This window comes from Somniosus microcephalus, unplaced genomic scaffold (genome assembly GCF_052327205.1).
Source record: "Somniosus microcephalus isolate GS21.2 unplaced genomic scaffold, FLI_Smic_1.0 unresolved_chr1, whole genome shotgun sequence".
Lineage (NCBI taxonomy): Eukaryota > Metazoa > Chordata > Chondrichthyes > Squaliformes > Somniosidae > Somniosus > Somniosus microcephalus.
Window position 1 is genome coordinate 169191776 of NW_028225179.1, and position 23152 is coordinate 169214927.

General features: G+C 64.6%; 1 protein-coding gene and 1 pseudogene across 2 annotated transcripts in view; both read left to right on the forward strand.

The window, feature by feature from the left end:
* Nucleotides 1-926, forward strand: part of LOC147096528 (NACHT, LRR and PYD domains-containing protein 3-like) — a 582546-nt gene extending 581620 nt beyond the window's left edge. The window contains exon 3 of the mRNA XM_085975346.1: nt 731-926. Within this exon, the coding sequence (XP_085831472.1) occupies nt 731-773 (43 nt within the window). The 3' untranslated portion in view covers nt 774-926. The remainder of the gene's footprint in view (nt 1-730) is intronic.
* Nucleotides 927-955: 29 nt separating this feature from the next.
* LOC147096537 (NACHT, LRR and PYD domains-containing protein 3-like) lies at nt 956-22297 on the forward strand (annotated as a pseudogene). The gene is made up of 5 exons (XR_015074590.1): nt 956-2444; nt 20706-20792; nt 20934-21104; nt 21246-21416; nt 22210-22297. The product of XR_015074590.1 is annotated as an NACHT, LRR and PYD domains-containing protein 3-like (transcript).
* Nucleotides 22298-23152: the final 855 nt, after the last annotated feature.

The window sequence follows — 23152 nt, forward strand, 5'->3', positions numbered from 1 at the left end:
ACCTGCCCACGGTCTGATACAGTAACAGTGCAAGTTCTGTCCATTCACAGTCTGTCCCTCTCCCAGTGTACACACTAATCCAGATAACCTGCCCAGGGTCTGATACAGTAACAGTGCAAGTTCTGTCCATTCACAGTCTGTCCCTCTCCCAGTGTACACACTAACCCAGATAACCTGCCCACGGTCTGATACAGTAACAGTGCAAGTTCTGTCCATTCACAGTCTGTCCCTCTCCCAGTGTACACACTAACCCAGATAACCTGCCCACGGTCTGATACACTAACGGCGGGTCTTCTGCACATTGTCCCTCTCGGTGAGCGATCAATCCCGTTTTCCATTGCTGCAGAAGGGAATCACCACTGACGGTTTCAGAGTTTGATCCACTAGAACTTCTACTCTCATATAAACAGGATCATGTGTGGATTTGTAATGTGATTTCTAAAGCACAGGGCAGGCCGGAGAGTATTAACCATCAGAGGGAAAATATCACCTTCATTGAAACCTCCATGTTCAGTGAACATTAGAATCAAGTGAGGATTTGAAACTTTTCTCGACCATTGTTCACTTTCAAACGAGGTTTCCATTAACTGAGATTTAATTTCTACACGCACCTCTATTGAAGCTGTGAATTAAACCGTGCAATATTTTACTGAACATTAAATAGTATTGAGAAGTTGTTTTTGTCAATACAACTAACATTGAAACCACTTTCTGTCTGTTCTAATTGAAGATGTTCAGCAGAAACACAAGGAAACACTCCGGGTACAAACTGAAACACTGAGAGTGAACACGATCCTAATAAAGGAGAAGGTTAAGATTTTCCAGCTGGTTGATCGATACGCTGAACTAACGATCATTTCTACTGTTCGAGATCGGACACTTGTAGAACATGAACTGCTGGCAAGAGGCCGTGACCATGAAAAGTGGAGAAAACAACATCTCCGGACTGATCAATTGTTCCACAGCAGTTTTTCCCAGAGAGAATCCAAATCTGGGAGTTCAGGAGCAGTGAGCGGAGTCCCTGGGATTGGGAAAACAACAATGGTACAAAAGATTGTTCATGACTGGGCCACTGGGAAAATATACCCAAACTTTCAATTTGTTTTCAGCTTTAAATTCCGGGATTTGAACGCTATTAACTGTAGAATAAACCTGTGGAATCTGATACTCTTTTTCTATCCTTACTTGAGGAATATTCTGGGAGAGCTCTGGAAGAACCCAGAGGGATTGCTGTTTATATTCGATGGTTTGGATGAATTCAAGGACAGTATCGATTTTGCTGACAATCGGAGAAATACTGAACCTCAGCACATGTGCACGGATCCCGAATGCCGATGTAGAGTGTCTGACATTGTGTACAATTTAATACAGCACAAGCTGCTCCCAGGATGTTCAGTGCTAGTGACCAGCCGCCCCACTGCATTACATTTATTGGAAAAGGCTGAGATCAGTGTCTGGGCTGAAATCCTGGGATTTGTTGGTGAAGAACGGAAGGAATATTTCAACAAGTTTTTTGAAGATCAGACGGTGGCAGCAGCTGTTTTCAAACACGTGGAGGAGAACGAGATCCTGTACACCATGAGCTACAACCCTTCCTACTGCTTGATCCTCGGTCTGTCACTGGGCCCCTTCTTTACACAGAGAGACAGGAATCGGCGAGTTCCCAAGACCATCACCCAACTATATTCCTACTATATTTACAACATTCTGAAAAACCATGGCCGAGAGATTGCAAGCCCCCGTGATGTGTTACTGAAGCTTGGTGAGATGGCCCTCACAGGAGTCTCCGAGAAGAAGATTGTGTTTGGAAATGGAGATTTGATCAAGTACAATCTACAACCTTCCCAGTTCCTGTCTGGGTTCATGATGGAACTTTTGGAGAGAGATGATTCTGTCCAGAGCGTGGTGTACACATTCCCGCACCTCACCATCCAAGAGTTTGTAGCCGCACTCGCACAATTCCTGACTCCAGATCCTGGGGACATCCTGAAACTCCTCAGAGAATCCCACAGCAAGAAAGATGGGCGATTTGAGATATTTCTCCGTTTTGTTGCTGGTCTCTCCTCCCCACAGGCAGCTCGGCCCCTGGAGGAGTTTCTGGGCTGATTTCTTCATCAAACCACCTGCCGAGTGATTGACTGGGTGAAGGAGAAGATTGAAGGACAGATTGGAGACACAGTGAGTGACACTGGTCAAAGGAACCTCCTGAACACATTCCACTACCTGTTTGAGTCTCAGAATAAAGCACTGGCTCGGACCACAGTGGGATCTGTGGAAACACTTGGATTTAGTGGATTGAGATTGACCCCGATTGACTGTGCGGTCCTGTCTCATGTCATTGGACTCTGTGATACAATAAAGGAACTCGATCTGGAGAACTGCTACATTAAGTGTGAAGGACTCCAGCGGCTGGGACCCGTACTGCACAAATGCCGGGTGTTGAGGTAACTGTTTATTTGTCTCTAACTGTTGGGCGAATTGTAGAACAGTCACGGATTGTGTTGTTGCTCCATAATGTAGGTGATGCGTTATCAATTACTCATAAAAGACGGAGAGTTAGGAGAGTAACTAAAGGCTTTTATTAGCAAAGAACAAAGCATGCCTCTCGTGGTTGACTGGGTTCCAAGAAGGCAGGGGGCTGCAGGTCAATCACCTTTATACCTGGGCCTGTGGGTGGAGCCAGCCGAGACATGTTGAGGCATGCATAGGTACAACAGTGTGCAACAACAACAACAACAACAACAGTGGTTTACCACATTCACCCCTTGTTTAAAATTGAGTCTGGCGGGGTGAAGTGTACTAAAGGTTCGTGTAAGCAAGTCTATCAGGTGGCCTTGTATGCCGTCCTGATCGTCGTGGTGGCGGCGGTGATGGTGCAGCATCCAACGTTGAGTCTGGCGTCTCATTGAGTGGTTGGGTGGTCAATGACGGGTCCTGGGGCTGCGGCATGCCGTCTAGCGGGGTTGGGTTGTGGGTATTGGTGGATGGCAATGGTAGTGTTTCAGGGGCACCCAAAGGTGCGAGATCTCGTGTGGGGGCTGTGTCCTCCCGCCCGTCCGGGTACGCTACGTAAGCATACTGGGGGTAGGCGTGGGTAGTGGTGGGTGGCGAGGGGGGTGTTTCGGGAGCACCCGAAGGTGCGAGGTCTCGTATGGAGACTGTGTCCTCCCGCCCGTCCGGGTACACCACGTAAGCATACTGAGGGTTGGCATGGAGGAGGCTCACCCTCTCGACCAGGGGGTCCGTCTTATGGGACCTCACGTGCTTCCGCAGTAGGACGGGTCCTGGAGAAGTCAGCCATGTCGGTAACGAGATCCCCGATGTGGACTTCCTGGGGAAGGAGAACATTCTCTCGTGAGGGGTAGCATTGGTGGCTGTACAGAGCAGTGACCGAATGGAATGGAGCGCCGCAGGGAGGACTTCCTGCCAGCGAGAGGTCGGAAGGCCCTTAGATTTCGAGTTTAAAAGGACTGCCTTCCAGACCGTCGCATTCTCCCTTTCCACCTGGCCATTCCCCCGGGGGTTGTAGCTGGTGGTCCTGCTTGTAGCGATACCTCTCGAGAGCAGGTACTGCCGGAGTTCGTCGCTCATAAAGGATGAGCCCCTGTCGCTATGAATATAGCTAGGGAAACCGAACAAGGCGAAGAGGTCATTCAGACATTTAATGACCGTGGTACTGGTCATGTCTGAGCAAGGGATGGCAAACGGGAAACGGGAGTACTCATCAATTATGTTGAGGAAGTACACATTGCGGTCGGAGGAGGGGAGGGGCCCTTTAAAATCGACGCTCAGCCATTCAAAGGGGCGCGTGGCTTTGATCAGGCTTGCTCTGTCTGGCCTATAAAAATGCGGTTTGCACTCGGCACAGATTTGGCAGTTCCTGGTCATGGTCCTGACCTCCTTGATGGAGTAGGGCAGGTTACGGGATTTGATGAAGTGAAAAAACCTGGTAACCCTCGGGTGGCAGAGGTCATTGTGGAGGGTCTTCAGCCTATCGACCTGCGCGTTGGCGCATGTACCTCGTGATAGGGCATCTGGGGGCTCATTGAGTTTCCCGGGCCGGTACAAGGTATCGTAATTGTAGGTGGAGAGTTCGATTCTCCACCTCAAGATCTTGTCGTTCTTGATTTTGCCCCTCTGCTTATTATTAAACATAAAAGCTACTGAACGCTGGTCAGTGAGCAGGGTAAATCGTTTTCCGGCCAGGTAATGCCTCCAATGTCGCACAGCTTCCACAATGGCCTGGGCCTCCTTTTCGACAGAGGAGTGTCGAATCTCGGGGTCCTGGAGGGTCCTTGAGAAAAAGGCCACGGGTCTCCCCGCCTGGTTAAGGGTTGCAGCTAGGGCAAAGTCGGATGCGTCGCTCTCCACTTGGAAAGGGATGGATTCATCCACTGCGTGCATTGTGGCCTTCGCAATATCTCCTTTTATGAGAGTGAAGGCTGCACAGGCCTCTGCTGTCAGGGGGAAGGAGGTGGACTTGATGAGGGGTCTGGCTTTGTCCGCATAGTTCGGCACCCACTGAGCATAGTACGAGAAAAACCCTAGGCATCTCTTCAGTGCTTTTTGGCAGTGGGGGAGGGGGAGCTCCATAAGGGGGCGCATCCTGTCGGGGTCGGGGCCAATGACTCCGTTCTCCACTACACAGCCAAGAATGGCAAGGCGCTTGGTACGAAACATACATTTGTCCTTGTTGTATGTTAGGTTCAGCCGCTGGGCCGTACGGAGGAGTTTCTCTAGATTAACATCATGGTCCTGCTGGTCGCGGCCGCAGATGGTGACGTTGTCTAGATAGGGGAAAGTGGCCTGGAGCGCGTTCTGGTCGACCATCCGGTCCATCTCCCGTTGGAAGACTGAAACCCCGTTGGTGACGCCGAAGGGAACTCTGAGGAAGTGGTAGAGACGACCGTCAGCTTCAAAAGCTGTGTACTGGCGGTCCTCAGCCCTGATGGGGAGCTGGTGGTATGCCGACTTCAGATCAATCGTCGAGAACACCCGGTATTATGCTATCTGATTGACCATGTCAGATATGCGGGGGAGTGGGTATGCATCTAGCTGGGTGTAGCGATTGATCGTCTGGCTGTAGTCAATAACTAGGCGCTGTTTTTCGCTAGTCTTCACTACCACCACTTGTGCTCGCCATGGGCTGGTGCTACTTTCAATAATCCCTTCCTTCAGGAGTCTTGCTACCTCGGATTTAATGAAGCTCCTATCCCCGGCACTGTAACGCCTGCTTTTGGTAGCGATGGGCTTACAGTCGCGGGTGAGGTTAGCGAACAAGGAGGGGGGGGGGACTTGAAGGGTGGAGAGGCTGCAAATGGGGATGTGATAATACAGAGAGAGATGGGTGGAGGTGCGGGGTAAGTTGGTGAGAGTAAGGATGTTCAGGAGTAGGGTGGGGAAGGCAGAGTGATGGGGATGTGATAATATAGAGAGAGATGGGTGGAGGTGCTGGGTAAGTTGGTGAGAGTAAGGATGTTCAGGAATAGGGTGGGGAAGGCAGAGTGATGGGGATGTGATAATATAGAGAGAGATGGGGGGAGGTGCAGGGTAAGTTGGTGAGAGTAAGGATGTTCAGGAGTAGGGTGGGGAAGGCAGAGTGATGGGGATGTGATAATATAGAGAGAGATGGGGGGAGGTGCAGGGTAAGTTGGTGAGAGTAAGGATGTTCAGGAGCAGGGTAGGAAAGGCAGAGTGATGGGGATGTGATAATATAGAGAGAGATGGGTGGAGGTGCAGGGTAAGTTGGTGAGAGTAAGGATGTTCAGGAGTAGGGTGGGGAAGGCAGAGTGATGGGGATGTGATAATATAGAGAGAGATGGGTGGAGGTGCAGGGTAAGTTGGTGAGAGTAAGGATGTTCAGGAGTAGGGTGGGGAAGGCAGAGTGATGGGGATGTGATAATATAGAGAGAGATGGGTGGAGGTGCAGGGTAAGTTTGTGAGAGTAAGGATGTTCAGGAGTAGGGTGGGGAAGGCAGAGTGATGGGGATGTGATAATATAGAGAGAGATGGGTGGAGGTGCGGGGTAAGTTGGTGAGAGTAAGGATGTTCAGGAGTAGGGTGGGGAAGGCAGAGTGATGGGGATGTGATAATATAGAGAGAGATGGGGGGAGGTGCAGGGTACGTTGGTGAGAGTAAGGATGTTCAGGAGCAGGGTGGGGAAGGCAGAGTGATGGGGATGTGATAATATAGAGAGAGATGGGTGGAGGTGCAGGGTAAGTTGGTGAGAGTAAGGATGTTCAGCAGTAGGGTGGGGAAGGCAGAGTGATGGGGATGTGATAATATAGAGAGAGATGGGTGGAGGTGCAGGGTAAGTTGGTGAGAGTAAGGATGTTCAGGAGTAGGGTGGGGAAGGCAGAGTGATGGGGATGTGATAATATAGAGAGAGATGGGTGGAGGTGCAGGGGAAGTTGGTGAGAGTAAGGATGTTCAGGAGTAGGGTGGGGAAGGCAGAGTGATGGGGATGTGATAATATAGAGAGAGATGGGTGGAGGTACAAGGTAAGTTGGTGAGAGTAAGGATGTTCAGGAGTAGGGTGGGGAAGGCAGGGTGATGGGGATGTGATAATATAGAGAGAGATGGGTGGAGGTGCAGGGTAAGTTGGTGAGAGTAAGGATGTTCAGCAGTAGGGTGGGGAAGGCAGAGTGATGGGGATGCGATAATATCGAGAGAGATGGGTGGAGGTGCAGGGTAAGTTGGTGAGAGTAAGGATGTTCAGCAGTAGGGTGGGGAAGGCAGAGTGATGGGGATGTGATAATATAGAGAGAGATGGGTGGAGGTGCAGGGTAAGTTGGTGAGAGTAAGGATGTTCAGGAGTAGGGTGGGGAAGGCAGAGTGATGGGATGTGATAATATAGAGAGAGATGGGTGGAGGTGCAGGGTAAGTTGGTGAGAGTAAGGATGTTCAGGAGTAGGGTGGGGAAGGCAGAGTGATGGGGATGTGATAATATCGAGAGAGATGGGTGGCGGTGCAGGGTAAGTTGTTGAGAGTAAGGATGTTCAGGAGTAGGGTGGGGAAGGCAGAGTGATGGGGATGTGATAATATAGAGAGAGATGGGTGGAGGTGCAAGGTAAGTTGGTGAGAGTAAGGATGTTCAGGAGTAGGGTTGGGAAGGCAGAGTGATGGGGATGTGATAATATAGAGAGAGATGGGTGGAGGTGCAGGGTAAGTTGGTGAGAGTAAGGATGTTCAGGAGTAGGGTGGGGAAGGCAGAGTGATGGGGATGTGATAATATAGAGAGAGATGGGTGGAGGTGCAGGGTAAGTTGGTGAGAGTAAGGATGTTCAGGAGTAGGGTGGGGAAGGCAGAGTGATGGGGATGTGATAATATAGAGAGAGATGGGTGGAGGTGCAGGGTAAGTTGGTGAGAGTAAGGATGTTCAGGAGTAGGGTGGGGAAGGCAGAGTGATGGGGATGTGATAATACAGAGAGAGATGGGTGGAGATGCAAGGTAAGTTGGTGAGAGTAAGGATGTTCAGGAGTAGGGTGGGGAAGGCAGAGTGATGGGGATGTGATAATATAGAGAGAGATGGGTGGAGGTGCAGGGTAAGTTGGTGAGAGTAAGGATGTTCAGGAGTAGGGTGGGGAAGGCAGAGTGATGGGGATGTGATAATATAGAGAGAGATGGGTGGAGGTGCAGGGTAAGTTGGTGAGAGTAAGGATGTTCAGGAGTAGGGTGGGGAAGGCAGAGTGATGGGGATGTGATAATATAGAGAGAGATGGGTGGAGGTGCACGGTAAGTTGGTGAGAGTAAGGATGTTCAGGAGTAGGGTGGGGAAGGCAGAGTGATGGGGATGTGATAATATAGAGAGAGATGGGTGGAGGTGCAGGGTAAGTTGGTGAGAGTAAGGATGTTCAGGAGTAGGGTGGGGAAGGCAGAGTGATGGGGATGTGATAATATAGAGAGAGATGGGTGGAGGTGCAGGGTAAGTTGGTGAGAGTAAGGATGTTCAGGAGTAGGGTGGGGAAGGCAGAGTGATGGGGATGTGATAATATAGAGAGAGATGGGTGGAGGTGCAGGGTAAGTTGGTGAGAGTAAGGATGTTCAGGAGTAGGGTGGGGAAGGCAGAGTGATGGGGATGTGATAATATAGAGAGAGATGGGTGGAGGTGCAGGGTAAGTTGGTGAGAGTAAGGATGTTCAGGAGTAGGGTGGGGAAGGCAGAGTGATGGGGATGTGATAATATAGAGAGAGATGGGTGGAGGTGCAGGGTAAGTTGGTGAGAGTAAGGATGTTCAGGAGTAGGGTGGGGAAGGCAGAGTGATGGGGATGTGATAATATAGAGAGAGATGGGGGGAGGTGCAGGGTATGTTGGTGAGAGTGAGGATGTTCAGGAGTAGGGTGGGGAAGGCAGAGTGATGGGGATGTGATAATATAGAGAGAGATGGGTGGAGGTGCAGGGTAAGTTGGTGAGAGTAAGAATGTTCAGGAGTAGGGTGGGGAAGGCAGAGTGATGGGGATGTGATAATATAGAGAGAGATGGGTGGAGGTGCAGGGTAAGTTGGTGAGAGTAAGGATGTTCAGGAGTAGGGTGGGGAAGGCAGAGTGATGGGGATGTGATAATATAGAGAGAGATGGGTGGAGGTGCAGGGTAAGTTGGTGTGAGTAAGGATGTTCAGGAGTAGGGTGGGGAAGGCAGAGTGATGGGGATGTGATAATATAGAGAGAGATGGGTGGAGGTGCAGGGTAAGTTGGTGAGAGTAAGGATGTTCAGGAGTAGGGTGGGGAAGGCAGAGTGATGGGGATGTGATAATATAGAGAGAGATGGGTGGAGGTGCAGGGTAAGTTGGTGAGAGTAAGGATGTTCAGGAGTAGGGTGGGGAAGGCAGAGTGATGGGGATGTGATAATATAGAGAGAGATGGGGGGAGGTGCAAGGTAAGTTGGTGAGAGTAAGGATGTTCAGGAGTAGGGTGGGGAAGGCAGAGTGATGGGGATGTGATAATATAGAGAGAGATGGGTGGAGGTGCAGGGTAAGTTGGTGAGAGTAAGGACGTTCAGGAGTAGGATGGGGAAGGCAGAGTGATGGGATGTGATAATATAGAGAGAGATGGGTGGAGGTGCAGGGTAAGTTGGTGAGAGTAAGGATGTTCAGGAGTAGGGTGGGGAAGGCAGAGTGATGGGGATGTGATAATATAGCAGAGAGATGGGTGGAGGTGCAGGGTAAGTTGGTGAGAGTAAGGATGTTCAGGAGTAGCGTGGGGAAGGCAGAGTGATGGGGATGTGATAATATAGAGAGAGATGGGTGGAGGTGCTGGGTAAGTTGGTGAGAGTAAGGATGTTCAGGAGTAGGGTGGGGAAGGCAGAGTGATGGGGATGTGATGTGAGGCACAGCCTGATGAGGTTAAGTGAGGCTTTGCAGTAACGTTTTGTGATCTACTGAGACCATTGAATGGTTTGTGTCACTGCAGGCTGCTTCTCCCGACGACATCCCTGCTTGAGCCCCACGGTGCAATGTGCACCCAGGCTGTGTTGGTCTCTTCCGCCCCTTGGAAGTGACGAGAACCTCCCTGCGGGCTGTGGCTCCCTCCATAATCATCTAGAGGGAGTTCTGGGAGAGCCTGGGTGCAGCCGAGCTCCTCTGTGCTGGTGTCAGTGTTTGTAGAACCTCAATACTGTAGAACACAGAGCTCAATGGGCAAAGTCAATGTGTGTCATCAAATGAGGTCATCAAACCCGCTTCCCCCAATTCCCCAGAGCGAGGCCGCGACCCCCGACCCCGGACTCACCAGACCCACCGCCGTCCCCGACCCCGGACACACCCGACCCGACCCTCCGCCGTCCCCGGCCCCGCCCGACCCTCCGCCGTCCCCGGCCCCACCCGACCCTCCGCCGCCCCCGGCCCCGCCCGACCCTCCGTCGTCCCCGGCCCCGCCCGACCCTCCGCCGCCTCTGGCCCACCCTCCGCCGCCCCCGCCCGACCCTCCACTGACCCTCCCCCCTCCCCCGACCTCCATCGACCCCCGACCCTCCACCGACCCCCGCCCGACCCTCCACCGACCCCCGCCTGAGCCTCCACCGGACCGGCCCCGCCCGATCCTCCACCGACCCCCGCCCGACCCTCCACCGACCCACGCCCGAGCCTCCACCGACCCCCCCCGCCCGAGCGTCCACCGACCCCCCCGCCCGACCCTCCACCGACCCCCGCCCGACCCTCCACCGACCCCCGCCCGAGCCTCCACCGGACCCTGCCCCGCCTGACCCTCCACCGACCCCCGCCCGAGCCTCCACCGACCCCCCCGCCCGACCCTCCACCGGACCCGGCCCCGCCTGACCCTCCACCGACCCCCGCCCGAGCCTCCACCGACTCCCCCGCCCGACCCTCCACCGGACCCGGCCCCGCCCGACCCTCCACCGACCCCGGCCCGACCCTCCACCGACCCCCGCCCGACCCTCCACCGAACCCCGCCCGAGCCACCACCGGACCCGGCCCCGCCCGACCCTCCACCGACCCCCGCCCGACCCTCCACCGACCCCCGCCCGAGCCTCCACCGGACCCGGCCCCGCCCGACCCTCCACCGACACCCGCCCGACCCTCCACCGACCCCCGCCCGAGCCTCCACCGGACCCGGCCCCGCCCGACCCTCCACCGACCCCGCCGCCCGACCCTCCACCGACCCCCGCCCGAGCCTCCACCGACCCCCCCGCCTGACCCTCCACCGACCCCCGCCTGACCCTCCACCGACCCCCCGCCCGAGCCTCCACCGACCCCCCCACCCGACCCTCCACCGACCCCCGCACGACCCTCCACCGACCCCTGCCCGAGCCTTCACCGGACCCGGCCCCGCCCGACCCTCCACCGACCCCCCGCCCGACCCTCCACCGACACCCGCCCGACCCTCCACCGACCCCCGCCCGAGCCTCCACCGACCCCCCCGCCCGACCCTCCACCGACCCCCGCCCGAGCCTCCACCGCTCCCCACCCGACCCTCCCACCGGACCCGGCCCCGCCCGACCCTCCACCGACCCCCGCCCGAGCCTCCACCGACCCCCCGCCCGACCCTCCACCGGACCCGGCCCCGCCCGACCCTCCACCGACCCCCGCCCGAGCCTCCACCGACCCCCCCCGCCCGACCCTCCACCGGACCCGGCCCCGCCCGACCCTCCACCGACCCCCGCCCAACCCTACACCGACCCCCGCCCGACCCTCCACCGACCCCCGCCCGAGCCTCCACCGGACCCGGCCCCCGCCCGACCCTCCACCGAACCCCGCCCGACCCTCCACCGACCCCCGCCTGATCCTCCACCGACCCCCGCCCGAGCCTCCACCGACCCTCCACCGACCCCCGCCCGAGCCTCCACCGACCCCCCCGCCCGACCCCCGCCTGACCCTCCACCGACCCTCCACCGACCCCCCCGCCCGACCGTCCACCGACCCCCGCCCGACCCTCCACCGACCCCCGCCCGACCATCCACCGACCCCCTCCGCCCGACCCTCCACCGACCCCCGCCCCCCTGCCCGACCCTCCACCGGACCCCCCCGCCCCGCACCCACCCTCCACCGGATGCCCCCCCCGCCCGACCCTCCACCGGACCCCCGCCCCCCCCGCTCGACACTCCACCGGACCCCCGCCTGACCCTCCACCGACTCCCGCCCCCCGCCCCGACCCTCCACCGGATCCCCGCCCCGCACCCGACCCTCCACCGGACCCGGCCCCGCCCGACCCTCCACCGACCCCCCGCCCAACCCTCCACCGACCCCCGCCCGACCCTCCACCGACCCCCGCCCGAGCCTCCACCGGACCCGGCCCCGCCCGACCCTCCACCGACCCCCGCCCGACCCTCCACCGACCCCCGCCCGAGCCTCCACCGACCCACGCCCGAGCCTCCACCGACCCCCCCCGCCTGACCCTCCACCGACCCCCGCCCGAGCCTCCACCGACCCCCCGCCCGACCCTCCACCGACCCCCGCCCGACCCTCCACCGACCCCTGCCCGAGCCTCCACCGACCCCCCCGCCCGACCCTCCACCGACCCCCGCCCGACCCTCCACCGACCCCCGCCCGAGCCTTCACCGGACCCGGCCCCGCCCGACCCTCCACCGACCCCCGCCCGACCCTCCACCGACCCCCCGCCCGACCCTCCACCGACCCCCGCCCGAGACTCCACCGACCCCCCCGCCCGACCCTCCACCGACCCCCGCCCGAGCCTCCACCGCTCCCCACCCGACCCTCCACCGACCCCCGCCCGACCCTCCACCGGACCCGGCCCCGCCCGACCCTCCACCGGACCCGGACCCGCCCGACCCTCCACCGACCCCCCCCGCCCGAGCCTCCACCGACCCCCCCCGCCCGACCCTCCACCGACCCCCGCCCGACCCTCCACCGACCCCCGCCCGAACCTCCACCGACCCCCGCCCGAGCCTCCACCGGACCCGACCCCCGCCCGACCCTCCACCGACCCCCGCCCGACTCTCCACCGACGCCCCGCCCGAGCCTCCACCGACCCCCCCCGCCCGACCCTCCACCGGACCCGGCCCCGCCCGACCCTCCACCGACCCCCGCCCGACCCTCCACCGCTCCCCACCCGACCCTCCACCGACCCAGCCCCGCCCGACCCTCCAGCGACCCCCGCCCGACCCTCCAGCGACCCCCCGCCGACCCTCCACCGACCCCGCGCCCGACCCTCCACCGACCCCCCGCCCGACCCTCCACCGACCACCGCCCGACCCTCCACCGACCCCCGCCCGACCCCCGCCCGACCCTCCACCGACTCCCCGCCCGACCCTCCACCGACTCCCCGCCCGAGCCTCCACCGACCCCCCCCGCCCGACCCTCCACCGGACCTGGCCCCGCCCGACCCTCCACCGACCCCCGCCCGACCCTCCACCCGCTCCCCACCCGACCCTCCACCGACCCAGCCCCGCCCGACCCTCCACCGACCCCCCGCCCGACCCTCCACCGACACCCCCGCCCCACCCTCCACCGGACCGCCCCCCCCGCCCGACCCTCCACCGGACCCCCGCCCCCCCCGCCCGACACTCCACCGGACCCCGCCCCCCGCCCGACCCTCCACCGGACCCCCGCCTGACCCTCCACCGACTCCCGCCCCCCGCCCGACCCTCCACCGGATCCCCGCCCCGCACCCGACCCTCCACCGGACATCGCCCCCCGCCCGACCCTCCACCGACCCCCGCCCGACCTTCCACCGGACCCCCGACCCCCGCCCGACCCTCCACCGGACCCCGCCCCCCGCCCGACCCTCCACCGGACCCCCGCCTGACCCTCCACCGACCCCCGCCCCCCGCCCGACCCACCACCGGACCCCGCCCGACTCTCCACCGGAGCCCGACCCGCCACCGGACCCCGCCCCCCGCCCGACCGTCCGCCGCCCCTGCCGACCCCCGCCCGACCCTCCACCGGACGCCGCCCCTCGCCCGGCCCTCCCCCGCCCGACCCTCCGCCGCCCCCCCGCCCGACCCTCCACCGGACCCCCGCCCGACCATCCACCGGACCCCCGCCCGACCATCCACCGGACCCCCGCCCGACCATCCACCGGACCCCCGCCCGACCCTCCCCCGCCCCCCGCTCCGACCACCACCGGGCCCCCGCCCGACCATCGACCGCCCCCCGCCCGACCATCCACCGACCCCCGCCCGACCTTCCACCGACCCCCCCCGCCCGACCCTCCACCGACCCCCCCCGCCCGACCATTCACCGGCCCCCCCGCCCGACCATCCACCGACCCCCGCCCCCCCACCCGACCATCCACCGACCCCCCCACCCGACCATCCACCGCCCCCCGCCCGACCATCCACTGACCACCCCGCCCGACCCTCCACCGACCCCCGCCCGACCATCCACCGCCCCCCGCCTGACCATCCACCGACCCCCGCCCCCCCGCCCGACCATCCAGCGACCCCCCGCCCGACCCTCCACCGACCCCCCCCGCCCGACCATCCACCGACCCCCCGCCCGACCCTCCACCGACCCCCCCCGCCCGACCCTCCACCGACCCCCCCCGCCCGACCCTCCACCGACCCCCCCCCGCCCGACCCTCCACCGACCCCCCCCCCGCCCGACCATCCACCGACCACCGACCCCCGCCCGACCCTCCACCGGACCCCCGCCCCCCGCCCGACCCTCCACCGACCCCCCCGCCCGACCATCCACCGACCCTCCACTGACCCCCGCCCGACCCTCCACCGGACCCCGCACTCCGCCCGACCCTCCACCGGACCCCCGCCCCCCGCCCGACCCTCCACCGGACCCCCGCCCGACCCTCCACCGGGCCCCGCCCAACCCTCCACCGGGCCCCGCCCCCCGCCCGACCATCCACCGACCCCCGCCCCCCCACCCGACCATTCACCGATCCTCCACCGACCCCCGCCCGACCCTCCACCGGACCCCGCACTCCGCCCGACCCTCCACCGGACCCCCGCCCCCCGCCCGACCCTCCACCGGACCCCCGCCCGACCCTCCACCGGGCCCCGCCCAACCCTCCACCGGGCCCCGCCCCCCACCCCACCCTCCACTGCCCCCCGCCCGACCCTCCACCGGGCCCCGCCCCCCGCGCGACCCTCCACCGTGCCCCGCCCCCCGCCCGCCCCTCCACCGCCCCCCGCCCGACCCTCCACCGACGCCCCCCCGCCCGACCCTCCACCGGGCCCCGCCCCCCGCGCGACCCTCCACCGTGCCCCGCCCCCCGCCCGACACTCCACCGGACCCCGCCCGACCCTCCACCGACGCCCCCCCGCCCGACCCTCCACCGACGCCCCCCGCCCGACCCTCCACCGACCCCTGCCCGACCCTCCACCGACGCCCCCTGCCCGACCCTCCACCGACCCCCGCCCGACCCTCCACCGGACCCCGCCCCCCCGCCCGACCCTCCACCGCCCCCTGCCCCCCGCCCGACCCTCCACCGGACCCCCGCCCGACCCTCCACCGGACCCCGCCCCCCTGACCCTCCACCACCCCTGCCCCCTGCCCGACACTCCACCGGACCCCCGCCCGACCCTCCACCGGACCCCGCCCCCCGCCCGACCCTCCACTGACTCCCGCTCCCGCCCGACCCTCCACCGACCCCCGCCCCCCAACCCCCACCCGAACCTCAACCGGACCCCGCCCCCCGCCCGACCCTCCACCGACCCCGCCCCCCGCCCGACCCTTCACCGGACCCCCGCCCGACACTCCACCGGACCCTGACCCTCCACCGATCCCGCCCGACCATCCACCGACCCCCGCCCGACCCTCCACCGACCCCCCCGCCCGACCATCCACCGACCCCCGCCCGACCCTCCACCGACCCCCCCGCCCGACCATCCACCGACCCCCGCCCGACCCTCCAGCGACCCCCGCCCGACCCTCCACCGGACCCCCGCCGCCCGCCCGACCCTCCACCGGACCCCCGCCCAACCCTCCACCGGACCCCCACCCCCCGCCCGACTCTCCACCGCCCCTCGCCCGACCCTCCACCGGGCCCCGCCCCCCGCCCGACCCTCCACCGGAACCCGCCCCCCCGCCCGACCCTCCACCAGACCCCGCCTGACTCTCCACCGGGCCCCGCCCCCCGCCCGACCCTCCACCGGACCCCGCACGACCCTCCACCGCACCCCGCCCGACCCTCCACCGGACCCCCCCGACCCGCCACCGGACCCCGCCCGACCCTCCACCGACGCCCCCCTCCCGACCCTCCACCCACACCCGCCCGACCCTCCACCGGACCCCCGCCCGACTCTCCACCGGACCCCGCCCGACCCTCCACCGCCCCCTGCCCCCTGCCCGACCCTCCACCGGACCCCCGCCCGACCCTCCACCGGACCCCGCCCCCCGCCCGACCCTCCACCGACTCCCGCCCCCCGCCCGACCCTCCACCGGACCCCCGCCCCCCGCCCGACCCTCCACCGCCCCCCGCCCGACCCTCCACCGACCCCCGCCCCCCGCCCGACCCTCCACCGACCCCGCCCGACCCTCCACCGGACCTGGCTCCCGGCCCGACCCTCCACCGTACCCCCGCCCCCCGCCCGACCCTCCACCGGACCCCCGCCCCCCGCCCGACCCTCCACCGGACCCCCGCCCGACCCTCCACCGGACCCCCGCCCCCCGCCCGAACCTCCACCGGACCCCCGCCCCCCCGCCCGACCCTCCACCGGACCCCGCCCCCCGCCCGACCCTCCACCAGACCCCGCCCCCCGCCCGACCCTCCACCGGACCCCTGCCCGACCCTCCACCGTACCCCCGCCCCCTGCCCGACCCTCCACCGGACCCCCGCCCCCCGCCCGACCCTCCACCGGACCCCCGCCCGACCCTCCACCGGACCCCCGCCCCCCGCCCGACCCTCCACCGGACCCCCGCCCCCCCGCCCGACCCTCCACCGGACCCCGCCCCCCGCCCGACCCTCCACCAGACCCCGCCCTCCACCGGACCCCTGCCCGACCCTCCACCGGACCCCGCCGCCCGCCCGACCCACCGCCGACCCGCGCCCGACCCTCCACCGGACCCCCGCCCTACCCTCCACCAGACCCCCGCCCTACCCTCCACCGGACCCCCGCCCGACCCTGCACCGGACCCCCGCCCGACCCTCCACCGGACACCGTCCCCCACCCGACCCTCCACCGGACACCGCTCCCCCGCCCGACCCTCCACCGGACCCCCGCCCGACCCTCCATCGGACCCCCGTCCGACCCTCCATCGGACCCCCGTCCGACCCTCCACCGACCCCCACCCAACCCTCCACTGGACCCCCGCCCACGCCCGACCCTCCACCGGACCCCCGCCCGACCCTCCACCGGACCCCCGCCCGACCCTCCACCGGACCCCCGCCCGACACTCCACCGGACCCCCGCCCGACCCTCCGCCGCCCCCTGCCCGACCCTCCGCCGGCCCCCCCGTCTACCCCGGCCGACCCTCCACCGGACGCCGCCCCTCGCCCGACCCTCCACCGATCCCCGCCCCCCCCGCCCGACCCTCCACCGGACCCCGCCCGACCCTCCACCGGACCCCGCCCCCCGACCAACTCTCCACCGGACCCGGCCCCGTCCGACCCTCCACCAACCCCCGCCCCCCGCCCGACCCTCCACCGCCCCCCGCCCCCCGCCCGACCCTCCACCGACCCCCGCCCGACCCTCCAGCGGACCCCCGCCCCCTGCCCGACCCTCCACCGGACCGAGCCCCCCGCCCGACCCTCCACCGGAACCCCGCCCGACCCTCCACCGGACCCACCCGCCTGACCCTCCACCGGACCCCCGCCGATCGACCCTCCACCGGACCCCGCACCCCCGCCCGACCCTCCACCGGACCCCCGCCCGACCCGCCACGGGACCCCGCCCGACCCTCCAACGACCCCCGCTCCCGCCCGACCCTCCACCAGACCCCGCCCCCCGCCCGACCCTACACCGGACCCCCGCACCCTGCCCGACCCTCCACCGGACCCCCAACCCTCCACCGGACCCCCGCCCGAACCTCCACCGACCCCCGCCCGACCCTCCACCGGACCCCGCCCCCCGCCCGACCCTCCACCGACCCCCAGCCCCCGCCCGACCCTCCACCGGACCCCGCCCCCCGCCCGACCCTCCACCGACGCCCGCCCCCTGCTTGACCCTCCACCGAACACCCGCCCGACCCTCCACCGGACCCCGCCTGACCCTCCACCGACCCCCGCTCCCGCCCGACCCTCCACCAGACCCCGCCCCCCGCCTGACCCTACACCGGACCCCGCCCCCCGCCCGACCCTCCACCGACCCCCAGCCCCCGCCCGACCATCCACCGAGCCCCGCCCGACCATCCACCGACCCCCGCCCGACCCTCCACCGACCCCCCCGCCCGACCATCCACCAACCCCCGCCCGACCCTCCACCGACCCCCCCGCCCGACCATCCACCGAGCCCCGCCCGACCATCCACCGACCCCCGCCCGACCATCCACCGACCCCCGCCCGACCCTCCACCGACCCCCCCGCCCGACCCTCCACCGACCCCCCCGCCCGACCCTCCACCGACCCCCCCGCCCGACCCTCCACCGACCCCCCCGCCCGACCCTCCACCGACCCCCCCGCCCGACCCTCCACCGACCCCCCCGCCCGACCCTCCACCGACCCCCCCGCCCGACCCTCCACCGACCCCCCCGCCCGACCATCCACCGACCCCCCCGCCCGACCATCCACCGACCCCCCCGCCCGACCATCCACCGACCCCCCCGCCCGACCATCCACCGACACCCCCGCCCGACCATCCACCGACCCCCCCGCCCGACCATCCACCGACCCCCCCGCCCGACCATCCACCGACCCCGCCGCCCGACCATCCACCGACCCGCCCGCCCGACCATCCACCGACCCCCCCGCCCGACCATCCACCGACCCCCCCGCCCGACCATCCACCGACCCCCCCGCCCGACCATCCACCGACCCCCCCGCCCGACCATCCACCGACCCCCCCGCCCGACCATCCACCGACCCCCCCGCCCGACCATCCACCGACCCCCCCGCCCGACCATCCACCGACCCCCGCCCGACCCTCCACCGACCCCCGCCCGACCCTCCACCGACCCCCCCGCCCGACCCTCCACCGACCCCCCCCGCCCGACCATCCACCGACCCCCGCCCGACCCTCCACCGACCCCTGCCCCCCGCCCGACCATCCACCAAACCCCGCCCGACCATCCACCGACCCCCCCCCCGCCCGACCCTCCACCGGAACCCGCCCCCCGCCCGACCCTCCACCGGACCCCCGCCGCCTGCCCGACCCTCCACCGGACCCCCGCCCGACCCTCCACCGGACCCCCGCCCGACCCTCCACCGGACCCCCTGCCCCCCCGCCCGACCCTCCACCGCCCCCTGCCCGACCCTCCGCCGGCCCCCCCGTCTACCCCGGCCGACCCTCCACCGGACGCCGCCCCTCGCCCGACCCTCCACCGATCCCCGCCCAACCCTCCACCGGACCCCGCCCGACCCTCCACCGGACCCCGCCCCCCGACCAACTCTCCACCGGACCCGGCCCCGTCCGACCCTCCACCAACCCCCGCCCCCCGCCCGACCCTCCACCGACCCCCGCCCCCCGCCCGACCCTCCACCGACCCCTGCCCGACCCTCCACCGGACCGAGCCCACCGCTCGACCCTCCACCGATCTTCGCCCCCCGCCCGACTCTCCACCGGACCCCCTGCGGACCCCCTGCCCCGCGCCGGACCCTCCACCGGACCCCACCGACCCCCGCCCGACCCCCCACCGGACCCCGTCCCCCGCCCGACCCTCCACCGGACCCCCGCCCGACCCTCCACCGGACCCACCCGCCTGACCCTCCACCGGACCCCCGCCGATCGACCCTCCACCGGACCCCGCCCGACCCTCCACCGGACCCCCGCCCGACCCTCCACCGGACCCCGCCCCCCGCCCGACCCTCCACCGACCCCTGCTCCCGCCCGACCCTCCACCAGACCCCGCCCCCCGCCCGACCCTACACCGGACCCCCGCACCCTGCCCGACCCTCCACCGGCCCCCCGACCCTCCACCGGACCCCCGCCCGAGCCTCCACCGACCCCCGCCGGACCCCGCCCCCTGCCCGACCCTCCACCGACCCCCAGCCCCCGCCCGACCCTCCACCGGACCCCGCCCCCCGCCCGACCCACCACCGGACCCCGCCCGACCACCCCGACCCCCGCCCGACCCTCCACCGACCCCCGCTCCCTGCCCGACCCTCCACCGGACACCCGCCCGACCCTCCACCAGACCCCGCCCCCTGCCTGACCCTCCACTGACACCCGCCCGACCCTCCACAGGGCTCCCGCCCCCCGCCCGACCCTCCACCGGACCCCCGCCCCCCGCCCGACCCTCCACCGGACACCGTCCCCCGCCCATCCTTCCACCGGACCCCCGCTCGACCCTCCACCGGACCCCCGCCCCCCGCCCGACCCTCCACCGGACCCCCGCCCGACCCTCCACCGCCCCCCGCCCGACCCTCCACCGCCCCCCGCCCGACCCTCCACCGCCCCCCGCCGACCCTCCACTGGACCCCCGCCCCCCGCCCGACCCTCCACCGCCCCCCGCCCGACCCTCCACCGCCCCCCGCCCGACCCTCCACCGCCCCCCGCCCGACCCTCCACCGCCCCCCGCCCGACCCTCCACCGCCCCCCGCCCGACCCTCCACCGCCCCCCGCCCGACCCTCCACCGCCCCCCGCCCGACCCTCCACCGCCCCCCGCCCGACCCTCCACCGCCTCCCCGCCCGACCCTCCACCGCCCCCCGCCCGACCCTCCACCGCCCACCGCCCGACCCTCCACCGGACACCGCCCCTCGCCCGACCCTCCACCGGACCCCCGCCCCCCCGCCCGACCCTCCCCCGGACCCCCACCCCCCGCCCGACCCTCCACCGACCCCCCGCCCGACCCTCCACCGACCCCCCGCCCGTCCCTCCACCGGTCCCCGTCCCTCCACCAGACCCCGCCCCCCGCCTGACCCTCCACCGGACCCCCGCCCGACCCTCCACCGACGCCCGCCCCCCGCCTGACCCTCCACCGGCCCCCCGCCCGACCCTCCACCGACCCCCCGCCCGACCCTCCACCGGACCCCGCCCGACCCCTGCCCCCCGCCCGACCCTCGTACCCGCCCCCCGCCCGACCCTCCATCGGACCCGGCCCCGCCGACCGTCGCTGACGGGGAAAACCGGGTGATTAATTTCCTGAAGTACTTTCAGTGATTGCTGTAATATCCCAGAGAGAAAAGTATATCAGATCCGGACTTTGATTCAGTTTGTTTCTCTCTCTCTGTTTGTGTTTAGGCTGAATGGCAATAAACTGGGAGATTCAGGAATGAAACAACTGTCTGCGGTTCTGAGGAATCCGGACTGTAAAATACAGAGACTGATGTAAGTACCAGACTGTGTGAGATTGTGTTTATAATAACTGGATGTCTGACACTGGACATTATTATTAGTATCAGTAATAGTGTTATTAATAAACTCTGGGGATTTACTCTGATTCCTGTTATTTCTCTCTCTGATCCCCAGTCTATGGTCTGTCGGTCTCACAGATTCTTGTGCCGAGGATCTCGCCTCCGCTCTCAGTACAAACCGCTCACTGACGGATCTGGACCTGAGTAATAATAATCTGGGAGATTCAGGAGTGAAACTACTGTCTGCGGCTCTGAGGAACCCGGACTGTAAAATACAGACACTGATGTAAGTACCAGACTGTGTGAGATAGTGTTTATAATAACTGGATGTCTGACACTGGTCATTATTATTAGTATCAGTAATAGTGTTATTAATAAACTCTGGGGATTTACTCTGATTCCTGTTATTTCTCTCTCTGATCCCCAGGCTGGTTGAAGTCGGTCTCACAGATTCTTGTGTCGAGGATCTCGCCTCCGCTCTCAGTACAAACCGCTCACTGACGGATCTGAACCTGCGTTATAATAAACTGGGAGATTCAGGAGTGAAACTACTGTCTGCGGCTCTGAGGAACCCAGACTGTAAAATACAGACACTGCAGTAAGTACCAGACTGTGTGAGATTGTGTTTATAATAACTGGATGTCTGACACTGCACATTATTATTAGTAACAGTAATAGTGTTATTAATAAACTCTGGGGATTTACTCTGATTCCTGTTATTTCTCTCTCTGATCCCCAGTCTGTGTATGGTCGGTCTCACAGATTCTTGTGCCGAGGATCTCGCCTCCACTCTCAGTACAAACCGCTCACTGACGGATCTGAACCTGAGTAATAATAAACTGGGAGATTCAGGATTGAAACTACTGTCTGCGGCTCTGAGGAACCCGGACTGTAAAATACAGAAACTGGGGTAAGTACCAGACTGTGTGAGATTGTGTTTATAATAACTGGATGTCTGACACTGAACATTATTATTAGTATCAGTAATAGTGTTATTAATAAACTCTGGGGATTGACTCTGATTCCTGTTATTTCTCTCTCTGATCCCCAGTCTACGGGGTGTCGGTCTCACAGATTCTTGTGCTGAGGATCTCGCCTCTGCTCTCAGTACAAACCGCTCACTGACGGATCTGAGCCTGGGATCAAACTCCTTCACAGACCAATCTGTCCCCGCTCTCCGCCGCCTCATACTGAGCTGCAGGAGTCTGGAGCGGATCGAGTGAGTGTTTGTGTTAATGTTTAATGTAATAAATAAAATATCAATGGGATTCAGTCACTGTTTCGGGTAATATTTGTCTGTAATTATTATTGAAATATTACCCCCAGTCTCGCGGTTATTTACACTGTTGTTCAATCTGTTTATTTCCTGTTTAATCTTTAATCTGTTTCAGGTTGATGGGGAATCCGTTCAAGCCATCTGCAAGAAAACAGCTGGAGTTACTGCAGGGAACAAGACCCGGACTGAGTGTAGAAGTGTGACCATTCCAAGTGATGACCTCACTGCTCCCATTGTGTGACCATTCCAAGTGATGACCTCACTGCTCCCATTGTGTGAACATTCCAAGTGATGACCTCACTGCTCCCATTGTGTGAACATTCCAAGTGATGACCTCACTGCTCCCATTGTGTGAACAGTCCAAGTGATGACCTCACTGCTCCCATTGTGTGACCAGTCCAAGTGATGACCTCACTGCTCACATTGTGTGACCATTCCAAGTGATGACTTCACTGCTCCCATTGTGTGACCATTCCAAGTGATGACCTCACTGCTCCCATTGTGTGAACATTCCAAGTGATGACCTCACTGCTCCCATTGTGTGAACAGTCCAAGTGATGACCTCACTGCTCCCATTGTGTGACCATTCCAAGTGATGACCTCACTGCTCCCATTGTGTGACCATTCCAAGTGATGACCTCACTGCTCCCATTGTGTGACCAGTCCAAGTGATGACCTCACTGCTCCCATTGTGTGAACAGTCCAAGTGATGACCTCACTGCTCCCATTGTGTGACCATTCCAAGTGATGACCTCACTGCTCCCATTGTGTGAACATTCCAAGTGATGACCTCACTGCTCCCATTGTGTGAACAGTCCAAGTGATGACCTCACTGCTCCCATTGTGACCATTCCAAGTGATGACCTCACTGCTCCCATTGTGTGACCACTCCAAGTGATGACCTCACTGCTCCAATTGTGTGACCATTCCAAGTGATGCCCTCACTGCTCCCATTGTGTGACCATTCCAAGTGATGCCCTCACTGCTCCCATTGTGTGACCATTCCAAGTGATGACCTCACTGCTCCCATTGTGTGACCATTCCAAGTGATGACCTCA